General features: G+C 38.7%; 2 protein-coding genes across 2 annotated transcripts in view; both read left to right on the plus strand.

The window, feature by feature from the left end:
- LOC140935402 (uncharacterized) overlaps window positions 1–9,778 on the plus strand; it is a 49,085-nt gene extending 39,307 nt beyond the window's left edge. Inside the window, exon 12 of the mRNA XM_073384954.1 lies at window positions 9,724–9,778. The gene's annotated coding sequence lies outside the window, so the exon portion shown is untranslated. The remainder of the gene's footprint in view (window positions 1–9,723) is intronic.
- On the plus strand, window positions 4,812–16,842 carry LOC140934530 (uncharacterized). Its single transcript, XM_073384138.1, has 7 exons — window positions 4,812–5,370; window positions 9,693–9,787; window positions 10,521–10,677; window positions 12,707–12,770; window positions 14,383–14,654; window positions 15,493–15,676; window positions 16,772–16,842. Exons 1-7 carry the CDS (start codon window positions 4,837–4,839, stop codon window positions 16,840–16,842), a joined length of 1,377 nt encoding a protein of 458 aa, XP_073240239.1. The 5' UTR covers window positions 4,812–4,836.
- Window positions 16,843–17,221: the final 379 nt, after the last annotated feature.

A 17,221-nucleotide genomic window follows, 5' to 3' on the forward strand; every position in this document is an offset into this window, starting at 1 on the left:
AATTACAGTGTACAGTCTTGTAAGGTGCGTTTGTTCAAAGAATTTTTTTTTTATTTTTCTTTATATATTTTTATTTCGCACACACAAACAATTACAATACATTACATTTACAATTCATTACAATAAATTCTAATTTTACCTTACATTGAAACAGGTAACTGTTATCATTTACAGAAAAGAAAAAAAGAAAGAATTAAAAAGAAAAAGAAAGACAAAGTCCACAAAAATACTATAATTTATATGTTAACAATTAAGAGAAGGCTGCCTGTGTTCAAAGTATTTCTAATCAATTTAAGGCCAGGAGTGGTTTGCTATCCTCATTTGTACATTTCCCATTGTACACCCTGTTTATCCACCCCCCGCCCCTTCTTATATGCAATGTGCAAAGGACGTTTCGTATTTGCCTGTCCGGTTACACTGACCGTGAGGAGTCTGAAGACGAGAAAAGGAGAAACGAGTGGTGGACTCCTCGTTCTCTCCCAATTCTCCCACTCGTTCTCTAAAACAGGATATTGAAGCCTGCGGAGAAGGATAGTTTCGTATCATGTTTTAAACACTAGTTTATCACAGAGTTATGGTGTTTATGATGAGTGTTTACCTAAAATACAATATTACCACCTGCGAATGTATATATCAATGTTCTCATCTCCAAAATGTTTCATTCGCGAGAAATAACACCCGCCGGCGTGAGACAGTTATTTTCTTCCAAGATAATAGCTTTTGTTGCTGTTTACTAAAAGCGACTTTTTATGACTCAGTCACAATATTGTAAAGAAGATCGGGGTGGGTGAATGGAAGTTTAGAAATAAAAGTTCAAAGTCAAGTGTCGTCATAACGTTCGGAGTGCTACTCAGCCCACGTAAACTGAAAGTGGGTGCTTTCTAAGTGAATAAACCATTAAACTGTACCTGAAAGCTGGTTATTTAAAACCAGCTTTCGCGTACAGTTTAATGGTTAATTTAGTCAAAAAAAGAAAATGAAGGGAGCAGAAGCTATTCTATATTCTGCTCACATGAAAACTAAAGCCCTCTGCAAACGGACGCAACAATGTTGGTAAACAGCTCCCAACATTGTTGGGAGTTGGTGCGTCCGTTTGCAAGTAGCTTTATAAAGTATTGTGCCGTGCTTTCACGGCTGTAATGCGCCTCGTCGTTTTTTAATTAAAGACAGGTGTTAAAAGACCTCCTCCGTCCTACAGTTTGTCTCATGCAAAGCATACTGACGTATCTAAACGCACTTTTTGTAAGACGCATTACTCTAAAGTCTTACAATATTCGCCCAGTATCTACCACGAATAAATCTCTAGTAGTATTAGTGAGAGTCTCTGTTCATTACCAGCAGGCTGAATATCCTCTTTAAGATCTATAGTAAAAAAGTAAAAAAATTATTATGTCTTGCACATAACGCTCATGAATATGCGTTAGTATGGTAGATGGGAAATTAGTGGATCAATTTTTTTTCTAGGCCTCAGGGAATTTAAGATAAAATAACAGGGCCCAGAAAAATTGCTGGAACGTTTCAAACTTTTTACAGAAGAATATATTTATCCAAATAATTAGTAAATCGCGAAAACCGAGAAAAAGCCTTCGTGAAAATCACGTTTAATTTATACGACAGGAAAATATATCACGTCTGCTCACAGGGTACACTTAAGAGTAGAACCTTTTAAGAAAACAATTCAAATATAAGTACAAATAATAATTTTTATCGCCAGCCAAGTTGACTTTCATTTGTAAACTGGCTGCATGCATGCTCAATAAACTAAGAAGACACATTCAGGTTTCAGGCGCGGATCCACACCGGTTTCCACGGTTTTACAGAAATCGGTAAGATTTTTTCACGAGATATATTTTTAGTTAAAAAAAAGCTATGCAACTAGAAATCTTGTTCCATCACTACAACATGGAAATTGACCATGATAAAATCCTCCGATTTGCAAGGCTTCATTAGAATAAAATGGAACTGGCCAACATCCTGTCTGAATGACTCAGAAACCCAGGAAAGGGGCCTTTAGGTAGTGAAAATCCAAAAAATTTCCTGTGACAGCCCATGCTCCCTGATCCCCCAGAAGCTTGCGCCCTCGGCGTTACGTTTCGTTAGGAAATCGGTCAAAATTTATCCTAGATCCGCCCCTGGGTTTTATCGAAATTGTATATTGAGCAAAAAAAATTATGTACCGTCCTTGAACAACCGTCGTTGTCCCATCTATATTTTTTTTAACCTTTATTTTATAAACTCAAGAAAACTTCGGAGTGTTTATTTACTTATTTAAATGGCAAACTTGAAAGGTAATCGTGTTAATCATGGTGGTAAAACCGAGGGGAAAAATAGCTCACCGAAAACCTGTTATCGTGAACACCTGTATTTTTGATAACACCGGCGCAAAGTGCTATTTAGCCGAAGGTACTCTTTAATATTCAATTTGCAGATAAATATTTGAAAACATTTTTAGGCATCATAAGCCAACTTTGAACTATTTTTCATCAGAGCAAGATCTTTTGGTATATTGTCAATTTTTGCACAGGAGAAAAACAGAAAAAAGACAAAAGACAAACGCGACGATAAAATCTCACAAAGGGACCATGGTGTATAAAGCCACACAATGTATTGATGGACTTTAATTGATTGTTTCGTATGTAATTACTTGACTGAGAAAAAAAAAATTCTGAGGTGATGTTATTGAAGCCAATGTTCGCGTTTAAATTAACAAGACACTATTATTCTTCTAGAAGTAATTAACGAAATTGTTCTTTTAGTAAGAATTGCCCTAAGACCATCAAGACGTTAATTTTCTGAGCTGTCTTCTATTTTTTTTTTAGCGCACGTTGGGCCAAAATTGATACCTTTTTCTCCTTGAGATTTCTGTTTCTATTTCAACCTTCGTACCTTCCTGATCGATCCACGGGTAAAACAGCGGGCCAGGATAAATATCGAGATAATAGCTGATTTGGTTTTTGCCAACCTGGCAACAGAGGCAAATCACGTGTCAAAAATATGAATAAGTCAGGGAAAAATCAAGGAAATATGATACTTGCATTATATTATATACTCGCATGCGCTTTTGTCTAGAACCGCCCTTTCAAATGTTGTATAAAGATAGAATTCCCGGATGCCAGAAGAAACCTTTTTAGTTTCTTTCTGCGTATTTTCCGCAACGCGCCTACAAAGGTTATTAGCCGGAACAGAAGGAAACTGATTGCAAGTAGTCTTTGAAGTATCAGCAAGTTTTAAGGTCACGCAATAACTGAGAAGAAAAACACAATGTGGATAAAAACACGGTTGGTACTTTACCTGTTATTGCCATCCATTGGCTTTTCGGTAGCCTGCGAAGCGCAGACGCATTTCCGGTCGTCGCTTCTCTCCCTCCGAAAAATAGCGTCTGCGAACCCGAGCGGCAAAACGATTTCCGTGACGTAAAACCTTTTGTTTTGATGTAGGCCAATCAGATCAAAGGATAGAATACAGCTCGAGTGACTCCTCGCGACCTCGCGCGCTGAAGTGTCTTGGATTTTGGAGAGAATTACCAAATACGCTTTGGAACGTGAATTTCACGACCATAACAAGGTTTCCTGCGACGTTGAATGCTGACTTCTTTATGAAGCAACTGCTTCTTATGCTATGTATGTGATGTGGGCCTTTGGTTTCGCTTTATAAAATACGGTAGTACGTGACATAAACAAAACCTGGACAAAATAATCGCTACAGCGAAAGGAAAGCAACATAGCTTAATGACATCGCGCTCAGACTTATTTATTTCAATTTAACCAGCGCTGACAAAAGGTGGTGAATCAATTACACAGACACATCCTTGACTGATTCAGAAATCTCTAACAATCGCTCGTTAATAATTCTAGTATCGCCACAACACCATGATCTGAAATATTATGAACCTGGGCCAGACCCAGCGTGAAATAAATAGTTACAACAGTAAATAGATCATAGTCAAAATGACATTTCAGCTACGACGCTTCTACTCATCTCACAAAAAACTATGGAAATGAGAACCTTGAAAAGAACATGTATTTAAAGAAATATACCGGAGCAAATATAAAATGCTTTCGATCTGATCAAAGTTCTACCTGAACCAAGAAGCAACAACGCATGGGAAATCAATTACCACATGTCCTACCTTTCAAAGATAAAGAATATCTACTAAAAAATATCTAAAACGGCACACGACAAACTATCGAAGAGTTCTCCAAGGCATACTTTCCTGCCAGGAACCAGAAAGGAACAGAAGCAACAAACGGCATGATGCGTCTACTGTCATTAGGACAGTTATCGTTTCGAATATGATCAAAACAACTACGTCTGATAAATCATTGACTCCGTAGGCAAATAGATGAAAAATGTCCTCTAATCTTTTCTTCGATATGAATCCTCTTGATACTTATTTCGTCAATCAGTCCCACAATCCTGGCAAATTAACTTTCGTAAACGCGTCGTTCTGAGAAAAAAGGCCGGCTATACAGAAGCCGCGTCGTCCTTTCAATTTCGACTTGAAAACATATCCATCGCGCACGATCCTGCGAGAAGTCTCGCGAGTTAGTTCCTTGATTTTAAGAGCTAAACCGCGATTGGCTAAAAATGTTTTACGTCACGGAAATCGTTTTGTCGCTCGGGTTCGCAGACGCTATTTTTCGGAGGGAGAGAAGCGACGACCGGAAATGCGTCTGCGCTTCGCAGGCTAGCTTTTCGGCTGCGTTCCAGATAGACTTCCTTGGTGTGACTCCTTTGAATGAACTGCAAGCTAACAGTACTCCACCAATCCCACCCTATCCTGGTTTACGTGGAGAGTTCAGTTTACCACCACCAGACTCAGTAGTTATCTCTTGGATGGAAAACCCGCCTTATGTCCTGTTTGACGAAGAACCATTAGAAAAGAGCGAAAACATAACTAGCTATAACTCGTCACAGCCAGGAGAAGCGATGAACGCAACGAACGATAACAGTGGTATTAACCAAGAAAGTAAACAGGAAAACAAAGACGACGATGGCAATGCGACTGGCTTCAGAGTGACAGGCATCTTTCAGGAAATTGTGTCGAAGGGACTTCAGATTTGCGTTGGAATACCCATTACTAAAATCAACTTCACGAAAAAAGCTGGTAATCTCCAACAGCTTGATAAAACCATTGTGAAAAACGAAGCTGATCTGGCGCTACCTGTGCAAGGAAGCGGAGATGGTTCTTACGGAGGGCACACGTACGTGGAGGTCTTGAAATCGCCAGGTGTTGTTTTCATAGTGGATAAACAGCAAACACTAAAACATTTACGAAAGCGCGTCTTACAAGCCATGAAAGATACCTGGCCTGTTATTATTTTAACCTTACTTTTGGCAGGATTTGCTGGGATTTTAATCTGGGGACTGGTAAGTGTGCATAATTTTGATAACTGAAAAAATGATCCAGAGAGATTTTATTTACTTCGGTAAACGGAAGGTAAATATGTTAATTTATGGTGGTAATATGGAGAGAAAAGCCCCTTTGGAGTCTTTTATCTTGTATTGTAATAGTGGATGGAGGACTTGTCAAAATCGGTTATTCTATAGATTAGGTATTAAATTTGCAAATCATGGATTGTTGGGGAAACAAATTTGACGAGACACGTGAGGTAGATCTCTTTAGTTCCTTAGCCGATTGTAAAACTGTTTTTCACAACAGGATCTTTGGTTATAATCATGGTTTATGTTGCAGAGACGAAAATCTAAAGCGACAGAAATTAAAAAGAAGTCATTCTAAGAGATGAAACCAATTATTCTGGATTTAGCCGAAGCTTTCAGTTCGCCGACTTCCGCATCTAAGGATTAGGAATTTAAATCGATTATCGTGGCCCTTAAAGAGGTACCTTTAAAATTTAAATTGACAAGTATTACCGGTTAAAGAAGTTAGACTGGTTTCCTAGAGTAAGCTTTAGATTTAGCCACCAATATGGGGGCATCCTTAAAAGGTTAATTTGAAAAAAGAAACCAATAAAACGCGTTGATTACAGTGAGCTAACTGAGCCAAGGGGTGAACGGCTTCAACCAAGAGTTCCTTTTTTAAGCCTTTTCGTATTGACATCTTGAGAGAAATGCGCAGAAACTGAGAATCGTGATTCTAAGTTAAGCTAAAATATTGCTTTTTTCACCGAACTGAATACTGATACGAAACCAATATCGTTCTCCGCTATTTATAATTAACGACTGGGTCACAAACGGTTTTCAAGCGTATGAAAACGAACACTGTCGACTAGTCGGCGCCGCTTGGTTCGTTTAAGTTTAGGTGCGTTTAAAAACGCATATTTTCCATTGCACCTGTTAAATCAATACTAGAATAAAACCTGAAAACTTATATGCGCTGAAAAAAACGATTATATTGTTTCCTTAATTTCAGCTAGTACTTAAGAGCACCTTTTGTTCATCTGGGAATCGTAATGTTTAAACTTATCGAACGACCTTTTTAAATAACAATTTTGTCATGGTACTTCCTCCCTCTCTCTCTCTCTCTCTCTCTCTTTTTTTTATTTACAATATTTCTTTTTATTCTCTTCCCCCAATCTTCAATATTTCCCAAATGCATCGCCTTCAGACTGATATTGCTCCTACCCAGAACAAAACTCGTTCATCTGAAAAAAAAAAAAATCGACTAAATTGGTATTAGACAGGCTTTTGCAAGAACTTATAGATTATATGTTTTCCAAACAGACTTCTTTCGTTACTAATATAAATACTGTCCGATGCCCGAGGAACGCATGTTAGCTCCAAAGCCAAAACAAGCAAACTGCTACAATCTTTAAAAAACAAGGGAACCGGAAGAGCGTGTCAACAGCGTGTCCTTGACGGGAAAATGGGGAATTTTACTTCTCTGGTTTTTGGTACGAATCGCGGAATGGGAGCTGAATGTTAGTTCTGAAAAACCTAGCTGACAAGCTATCACGAAAGGATGGGGAGCCTTACGTTTCAGTAATGACATGGTTAAGAACACTCTTGTCTTTACCAAGTTCCTTTTACTGTTTTTCGCGTAAATTAAGAACCCTTTAAAGATGAAGTTGTATTTTAATGCAATACAGTAGAACCCCGGTAACTCGAACTCTGAAGGGACACGAAAAACAGATTGAATCTTCAATTTACCATGTTTTATAGTTAACTTGTATTTCAGCTCATCAATATACAGCAGAGTGCAAATTAAGTGACTCATTAGAAATTGCAACACGTTTAGGCATTTTTATGATAATACAGCGAATTGAATGACTGCAAATGCGTGATCTGTTCGTTGCACTGATTAATCTCGCTTGCGTAAGCAGCGAGACTCATAATCTGCAATGCATTTTTCGCCCCGGGGGGTACCTCCCTTATATAGGCTATATAGGTATGTGCGGCGCCAAAGGGTATGTTTTTTTTAGCCGTTTTGGTCTGAAATAAAGTATCAATTAATTTCGACCATTTTGGTCTGAAATACGATATGGTTTTTGCACTCTAGTCTTGAATTGGCTATGTTTTTTAGAAGAAGCTACTTCTTCATCATTTAGTTTTGATAAGACATTTCATTTCTTTATCATCGTTTTCGTCGTATTTTATCCACAAATAGGGGGTAATTGTGCCAGGCGTTCCGTGCGGAGACCTTGGAGGCTGGGACTCAGACTCGTTGCGTGATCGAAGCCACGCATGTTTAGGAAAGATTAAATTTAGAGCTTTTCCGAAACGTGCCGGTCCACGAATTCTATCGCTTGAAAGCGTTGATTACTTTGGAACAAGTGAACACTACTGAGTAGTCGGAAAAAAATTCTTAATTAGCAAAACTGCGATGATCGGGTGTTGTAAACTTTCATTGTATGCAAATGGCCTTGTGATGAGCATACGGTTTATTTTCGGCGATGATTGAAATGACGTTCCATGTAAACTAGAAATACGTGTATCGCAGAAACCTCGCGAAGCTCGGGGGTAGCCCATAAGGGGTGGGAGACAGAGGTCATACAGCGACCACGAATATGTCACACACTAATATTCTGAGGATATCCGAAATACTATGTTAGTTTCGAATAATATAGGAACAAAAATACAGGGGGCCAGCAATAAAAATTTTTTTGTCATGTTTGACTTAAAAGACACAGCTGCGTTTATGTATACAAGGCTGCTATACGTATATTTATCTTACTTGTGAAGGAAATTGAATGAAAATTGTAAGCTTTTAATAAATGAAAAATTTTGCCCATTAAGGATTTTGTTTACCAAATGTAACGCTTCCCTACGTGTCACACATTATCGGTGTTGTAAACTGTTCATTGTAAATTATAAAGCTTACTGTAAAACGGTGAAAAGGCTGATCGGCTGTCCTCAGTCCGTTGCAAAGATACTCCTCGTGTCGATTTTACAGATGGTGTAATTCTTGCTTCCTATCGTTGCATCGAAGAAGATAATTTTGCCTGCAAACTTGCCTCTCCTTGTGCATTCTATTGACCGAATACTGAAACGTCGGCAGTCGGTGTTCCCTCTCTTCGTCGGCTTCTTTTGCAGTGTAACTGTAGTATTTTGTTGTCAACTCTTTACATATTCTTGGTCGCTGTATAACCTCTGTCTCTAGTTGACAGTGTTTGGCTTCGATGTGCCGTTACTGGCGCTGAATTCAAAGTCGACGTCCTCGCTCTTGCGGAGTTTTGCTTTTAAATCTTTCCCAGCGAGGATTTCCAGCCACTTGTTGAATCCACCGTCGTTGAGTTTGCTGCTCTGTTTTATTTACCTGAGATATTGGGTGGTGACTCACCGATTGAAACATTGTTATAATTCACAGATGAAAAAACCCGTCTTCAAGAAGAAAACCCAGAGCTTTGTCGTCGATGGCAATCGGTTGTCTGGAAACCCATAGTGCACTTTGACGTCACTACTGGATGACGTCAAGGCGGACACCAACCAAACTCGATAGATTTATAGCCAAGAGGAAATCACACTGGCCTTGCGATGCTTGAGTGATACACGCGCGCTTCGCGCGCGACGAGATTATATACCTCGCTTCGCAAGGAATTACTTTTTTGGTCCCTGGCAATGATGTAATTTCTCTGGAATCGAGGCCCTTGAATTTTCGTGTATTTATACAGGCGTATAGCCTGCGACCGCAGACGTATTTCCGGTCGTCGCTAACACGCGTATTAAATCAATTCGGAGACAAGTAAAAAGTATCGACGTCGATGAAGTAGGAAGTCTTTAGCGAGTAAATCCTGTTTCGTGTAGAATTGATCGCCTCCTCATTTCTCGATCTAATCTCGAAGCAAGTGAGACGGAATGCCGCTGTTAGCGCGTTCTTGTTTAAAACAAATTGTGTAGGGTTAGTTTTGGGTGTTTTATGATTGCATGGCAAGAAGCGCTGTAGAGATGGCAATCGTGCTGAGTTGCAAGAACCAGAATTCGAGTTATCGGGGTAAATTTCAGTGAAATTTTGATGAAGGGAAACGAAATTTAGTTCGATTTAGTGAGGAATTCGAGTTATCCCAGTAGAAGTGACTGAAAGGTAGGTAGTTCGATTTAGCGGGGAGTTCGAATTATCCGAATTCGAGTTACCGGGGTCCTACTGTAGTTAGGAAGCAAACTGAAAAATTTTAATTTTCTTCCAAATTGTACACTGTGAAAAGCTTGATTCATTGGAAAAATGTTTCATTTGACATTTTCTGTAAATAAAGGGTTCTTTAAATTTTATTCATATTATTTACTTTAACTTCCAGGATACATCTAAAAATCCTGATCACTTTCCAGGCTCTTTCACACGAGGCGTGATGGAAGGAATTTGGTGGTCTTTCGTGAGCATGACAACAGTTGGGTGAGAATAGTTAAGCACGATGCCTGGCTTCATTTAAGTCGTGTAATTTCTCGACTATCGCTATGACCAACTGCTTATGTGTTATATAAATCCAGATCCGGCTTACTGGTCCGTAATTGCACCTTTAGGCATGTCCAAACTCAACATGCTTAAAATTGGTTTATTGAAAGTACTACCACGGATAGTCCGTTGTTTACTTCCGATAGTCAGAAATAATAACTGAACGTAAGCGGAACGAAATACGAAAGGGTAAGGGGAAAATCGCAACCAAAAATAAAAAGCTACAATAAAAGTAATGGTTTAAACTGTTTTTTGAAGTGTGTTTTTGTAGGAATTTAGACAGTCCAGGAACAGTCCATTTTACCGATAATGTTATGTTTTTGAGTTTATATTGCGTTATAGATCCAATTTTCATGAGGCGTTTGGAAATTTTTATCAAAACCAGTATCGTGTAAGCAATACTTAACGTTTGATCTAAGGTGTATTTCCAATGGTACGTAGTTTTGAATTACGCTGTACGCGCTTAGAATTTACGTGCGAAAATATAAGAGAGGCGATCTTTGAAAGGGCGCACGTAAGCGTGAAAAATAAGCAACGTTCAACTCTTACGTTTACGCGCGACCTTCCATACATGACCTCTGTTTCATGTACCCAGTAATATAAACGAGCGTACTCGTGTAAAAATTTCGCGACAGTGTAATTCCACCTTAAGAGAGTTCCTTTCTGGATACAGGTATGGTGATAGGACTCCAAAGTCACCGCCTGCACGTTTGTTTGGCATCCTGTGGATTCTTACCGGCCTTGTTCTTTGCTCGTTTTTCACCGCCACTTTCACAAGTGCTTTGACGTCATCATCCATGCTACATCGTAATTCTCTGCTGGGAGTGAAGGTCAGCATCATCATCACTAGCCTGTGTAGCTGGCAGGATTAGAAACCTTTAGACTCTAAGACAAGGACGACTACGAGTACGAGATTGTACTAATTGGTGCTTGAGCGTAAACCAGCGTCATTTTGGCGGGAAAACGTGATACAGGCGTCGTCATTCCACTACGAGTCTTAGCGAGAATGTTGTAGTGGCGGAAACAAGTCAACAAATTAGAAGTCTTATCATTTTGCAATCAGAAGAGAGCTTAACCTCCTTAATAAAAAGATAACACTGCTAACTTTTCTCCTGAAAAAAAGTGCAATAAAGCTTTCTAGCGTGTCTGTTTTTTGACAATGCGCGAAAAAAAACTTTAAATCAAATCTCGTACTCGTAGTCGTTTTTGTCCTCGAATCTGAAGGTCTCTGTTGTTATGCGCGGGCTCAAAATTTGATTGGCTCCCAATCCTCTAGGGGCTCTACCACCGAATAAACTAACAACACTTGCCTGCTAAAACCGCGAGCTATGCTGGCTACATCATCGCCATCATCACAAGAAAGCGCGCGCACTCCAAAGGCCTTTAGGTTAATGTTTGGCAGAGCAGCAGTAGTTAAATTAAATATGAAAATAATATCTGCAGTCATGAAATGTAATTAGGCAAATTTCGAAAAGGCTAAATCTTGACACCTCAAAGTATTTAACAGGATTCGATTCGAACGATGCATTAACCTACATACAATTCTAGGCAATTAAATTTTTCTTTCTTTTTTTTAAATTCATGTATAACAATGAATTTTTCAGAATGTATTTTCATCCTTGTTATTTACATCTAACCCTATTCAGACCGTGCTTTTTTTCGCTTCCCGCGACCCAAGTGGGGGGAGGGGGGGGGGGGGGGGGGCAGAATCTCAAAACCGCTCGTGCTATACCCACCAAAATTACACAGAACAACGTACTCATCATTGCAACGTTTGGGGATAACTTGGTCAACACAATAGTGTAATCTGACGTCATTATGACGTGATATTGTTGAATTTATAGGCAGAATCCAAATTTCCCTCGAAGTACACATAAGGCCGGAAAAATACTTAAAGAGTAAGGTCTTAAATAAAGTCAAGAAGTTGGCTAAAATATAAATAACCTTTAACAAAAGCAGTTATGTCATGATGACGTCATTTATACCAAAAAAAAAAGGAACTGGAAGCATCCGCCATCTTGGATCCGCCATTTCGACTTACGATTTAAATGTATTCCATTTTGCTTAAAACCCATATAAATCGAGGAATGTTTAAGAGAAAACTTGATCTGAGTGTAAAAGTATGCCTAGGAAGCAAAAAAAACTGCAAAATGTGCAATTTCGAGTTAACTAAGCACTGTTGAAAATTAAACTTACCATCTCTGGCATTTGGTCGTATTAACTCATGTTTTTTCTCAAACTAGTCACAAAAACCTTGGATTTCCTCAACAGTGACAATAACTTTGATAAAATAACGCTAATTTAAGTGTAATATAATAATTGCATCGGTAAAGTTAGATTTACAACCCATTTTAAAGAAAAAAAATCTGCAAATTTTGAAAAAACGTGGATGCCAAAACTTGCTTGCTATTGTGACGTCACAACTACTTTAAAATGTTCCAAAGGTAATTTCTAGAAAAATTCGATAAGTTTTGTGGTCACTGGTTGAACGATTTTTGAAGTTATTCAACTTTTTTCGCGAACCCCCCTGGTCTGAATAGGGTTAACTGTTGCCTCCAAAGAAAATAACGGAAAGGTTCTTAACGTTATAAATGCCAACAAAGCAGCAAATAAATTTATTGGCGTGACGTGCGTAAATCCTTAATAGAAACCTCTCAGGAAGTAAATTGTCCTATCATGTCTTTGAAACCTCTTTTAAAATATCCCTCAACATCAAGAACTGTTAATCATCGGTAATCATTCTCTCTTGTCATCTTGGAAACTATCTAATGCACATCCACTATTGTGCTCTATATCTCACAAGGCTTCCTTGAGTTCAGTAATGTTAAGATACTAAGCTAACTTTTGAAGCTCACCCAGGTTGCAGTATTGGAAGACAGTCATGCATACGAGGAGGCTTTAAAGCAGGCTGCCAACGTCAAAGGTAAAAGTCATTAACCCTTGTCTTTTGGGTCTTTTGAGTCCCCTTCTCCCCCCTACTAAAATGTTAAATAGTTTTCAAAACCGTGCAAGCTATGACCGCCAAACTTATCGACTTTATCCAAAATTTATCTGGGAATATTGTGACGTGTACGCCATCATTGACATTACCATGGAATCGAGTTTTGACAGCCATATCTTTCAAAATTGTGCTTTTGTTCTGCAATTAAAAGTTTGACTTCAGTCTATTTATTGTATCACACTTAGCTTTGCGTCATTTTAACAAATTTATTATAACTATTAATAAATGTAATCCAGGATTTTTAATGAACTGATTTGAAAAAAAAAAGGGAATTCAAAAAGACCAAATTGCAGATGTTCGCAGATGCTAAGTTCACCGAATTTTCAACAGTGTTCTAGAAATTTCATGACTTACAGATTTTTTGCTTCCTAAGCATCTTTTTATACACAGGTCAGAGTTTCTTTTACGGCTATCTCGATTCTTTTAGGAGTTTTAAGTAAAACTTGAATAAATTTAATTAATTCAAAATGGCGGGAATCCACGAGATGGTGGGTGGTTGTGGATGGTTCCAGTTCCTTTTTTTAAATTTTTCACTTTACCGCTACTTTGAGGGAAAATTGAATCCTGGCAATAAATTCAGCAATATGACAACATAATGACGACAAATTTAGTCATTGCGTCAATCAAGCTTTGCCCAGACGTTGGAAATAATGAGTAAGTTATTCAGTGTAATTTTGGTGGCCGTAGAATGAGCGGTTTGAAGTTATAGGCGGGGGAAATCAGAAGCTCTCCCCGGGGTCGCAGGTGGCAAAAAACGCCCAGTCTGAATAGGTTCGGTAGAGACGTTGTTATACGTATCGGTGCATTGATAAAAAAAAATTACTCTAAAGTGAGAAATAAACAACACTTGTAGATTATTACGTTTATCGTCAGATGATCAAATCGTACCCTTTAAAAATGGCCAGTTAAGAATATTTGAAAAAAAAATTCTAAAAACCTTTTTGCAAGATCCTAAGACATCTATAATTCCACGCAAAAGTTCTGCCCCTCGCAGGTTTCATTAGATGGTAGAACCCAAGGATTTTGTCGCCGAAATTGGGATAAAAACATCTACCATCTCAGACTAGATGCAAATTAAAGGGGGTAATCTACAGGGCTACCAGACAAAAGTCCTCAAGGTTGCTTAAATCGCCTGACCAAGTAAACGGAACTTAAATTAAATTCAAGAAGAGCGTCAACTACCAATACACCCTTTGCAGCTAGCCATTCACGTGGTGCAAAACCGTCATGCTGGAAAGCAAAAGCCTTCCTTACTGGGACAAGAAAAGCAAAGGAAATTACCAATTAAAATTATGTATGCTTTTTGTTTGTCTTGTCCCAGTGCGACTTTTGCTCTCCGGCCAACACGGCGGTTTGTACCACGTAAATGGCTACCTGCAAAGGGCCTATTGTTGATCTTCTGCCGGGCGCCATCTTCGCTTCGCTACACTCGCACCGCATTCCAGCGTAGAGGGATTAACAGCACATTTCTGGTATTTAATTTAATTGGAATGCAACCTGACTCATGAACGCTTAGTTATTTCCTATGCTGCAGATTATACCAGCTTTTACGAAATGTACGATGCACTCGTGGTAAAAGAAGAGGTAGAGGGAATCTTGGCGGACATCTACACAGCTTCTTACTATATGGACAAAGTGGGAGACTCTCGGTTAGCAGTCACCATGTTTTTTACTTCTCAGCGCTCAATCGGATTTGCATTTGGAAGACCAGATTTTGAGTTCCTTTCTGATTGTCTCAGGGGTTTGTTTAAATATCGACAGCGAGACATCAAAAAAATTATCCTTCGACACACGCAAGCATTACATGTAAGTCATGTGTAATTAACATCGACTCAAATCAGTGGGCTAATATATATGGTATTTAAAAGCGAGGAGGAGTTATTTCGTCAACTATGCTACTTAACAGAGCTTTAAAAGCTAGAACAAACAGCAAATTTCCCGCCTTTGGTGATTCGTGATTTGAAATGTCATGGAAAAATTTGTCGACTAAAATCTTGATAAGATCAAAGAGTTTAGGCATTTACATATTCAGGTTCAGTCTTTGCGTCTGAAGTCAGATAAGGCTTTCGAAATCAATGGATATCAATCTGCGCGTGTTTTGATTGGCTCCCGCAACGTTAGTACGAAAAATATGTTATACAAGCGATGATTTGATTTGGATGGCTTGACGTCATGCCACCTATTACGTCATATCTCGTAGCCATAGAAACAGGCTGTTGGGCTCCTGTACTCTGAGAATAAACTTTGCCAAAATGCGTTTAAGGAAGTAATAATAATAATAATAATAATAATATGTAGCAGGGGTAACCATCTCCTGTATGATCCCACTAGTGCATGGCTTGAGGTGGTTTTGAAAAATGTGAGGGGAACCTTTTGGACCGCCGGACTGGGTGGTATTCACTCCCCTTATCTGCTAAACTAGCATATTTTTGTGTTGGTCAAGTTCAAGGCAAATAGTGGCAAAATAGAACGGCTGGAGTGAGCCTGAGTGAAAAGAAAAGACTGAGGAGACACACTAACATACTGCATTCACGGATTTGTTCAAAATACGCGGTTTCGAAGCCTTAAGACTTACGAGCATTGATTAGGTTTAAGGGAAAGATATTAAACATAGGTTTTGTTTTCATCTCAACCTCCCCTTTAGACCGAAACCAAGAGCCGTCAAATATCAGATGAAGACGAAGACAGTGTTGTGAATTTACTGGATGGAAACTCGCCTGGATTTTGGACTGCATTTCACGCAATGTTGACAACCTTTGTCACGCTGTTAATAGCGGGTTTCCTTTACGAGTCGTGTGCTGCAAAGTGTAGGAAAAAGAGGCTAACAGGTAAGTGTAGTGGGTCTCATCAAACCACCTCCCATGCCTATCTCCTCTTTATAAAGAGATCCTCAGAGGCAGATATTCAGTCACGTGACAACTTATGAAATACCTCTGTTACATCAATAACGAGTGCATAGAAGAGATTTTTCTTCTCCCTTCTCCCTTCTCGACGTTCCCTTCGCGCTATCTTTTCAAGGGGACCTTTGTGGAGAGAGGTTTAGGGGCGGGTTCGTACTCGGATTCCAATCAATAAGGAACTTAAGCAGCTGCAACGAAGACGCGGGCAGCCAGAACGTCAAAAAAGAAATGGTTTTATGTGTGAAAAAGCAACAACTCTGCACGTGCATCACACTTGTTGGCACTTTTTTTAACTTCTTAACGCGACGTTTTACGGAGGACGTGAACGAGCGGCGACGAATTTTTTTCTTTCTCGGTCTTTATTTCTGAAGATAGCAGCTTTTTTTACCAGACGCTAAATAAAGAAGATAAAATTTGAGAGGACACAAATTCGGCATACTTAGTTACGTTTTTACTTCCATCGTGGTCGTGATTGCTTTAAGCTCCCTACTAAAACTTCATCAAATGCACTCTTAATCCTTTCCCATTAAATTACGAATAGGCAATCTAGCAAGATGGTTAAATTTTGATTGACATTTAGTTCTTTCATGATATCAACGAACTTTTTTAGATATAGAATTTTGCTTTTTCGCCCGCAGTAGAGCAGGTTTGACTCCGATGTGACATTTTATTCACTTCACCATTGCGGAGTACATAAATCTAATTTAGTGGTTACATATATTTGTAACATATCACAGTATTCTGTAGATTTATTTATTTATTTATTTATTTATTTATTATTACTAGTATTATTATTATTGTTGTTGTTGTCACTATTATTATTATTCATCTGGTTAAGAGTAGGTCAGGTCGATATGCCATCTTAGTCATCTCACTGTTGCTGAGTACAAAAGTCTAATTTAGTAGTTTGGCGACATTTTTTGTCTGCAAAAAAGCAGTTTGATATGGCACATCACACAACGCTTTACCATCGCGAAGTAGTATACAAAAGTCTAAGAATAAATGTTCTTTTTAATTCCACAGCTCCCAAGAGAAGTATCATTGATTCAGGCAAAGCGGAAATGGCGTTCTCTACCTTGAAGTCGAAGCACTAACGCAACACTAAGTCCATCTGGGAGAACTCTTTTTAGCTTTTTAAACAGAAGTCCCGCAATTGACTACGTATTAAAATAGCTCTTGGTCCTTAGATTGAATACGCTTAGAATTCTTAAGAGCAAATACACCGATTAAAGCCTAAACTACCAATAGCACATAAATAGCCATCACTTAATGGCATTTTTTCGATCAGAATTGTAGTCAGCAACCTAGGAACTATACAAAACGGGTAGTGTTAATAGGTACATGGCGTTTCAACATAAAAACTGAAATGTCAATAAAATGATCATCTTGCCTTAGTTTACTTTTCCTAAACAATATAATTTGGATTTTCTCGGTTTGTATTGAGGATATCCCATGGCCGCGAGGAGAAAGGAA

This window comes from Porites lutea, chromosome 4 (genome assembly GCF_958299795.1).
Source record: "Porites lutea chromosome 4, jaPorLute2.1, whole genome shotgun sequence".
In the NCBI taxonomy this organism is placed as follows: Eukaryota; Metazoa; Cnidaria; class Anthozoa; order Scleractinia; family Poritidae; genus Porites; species Porites lutea.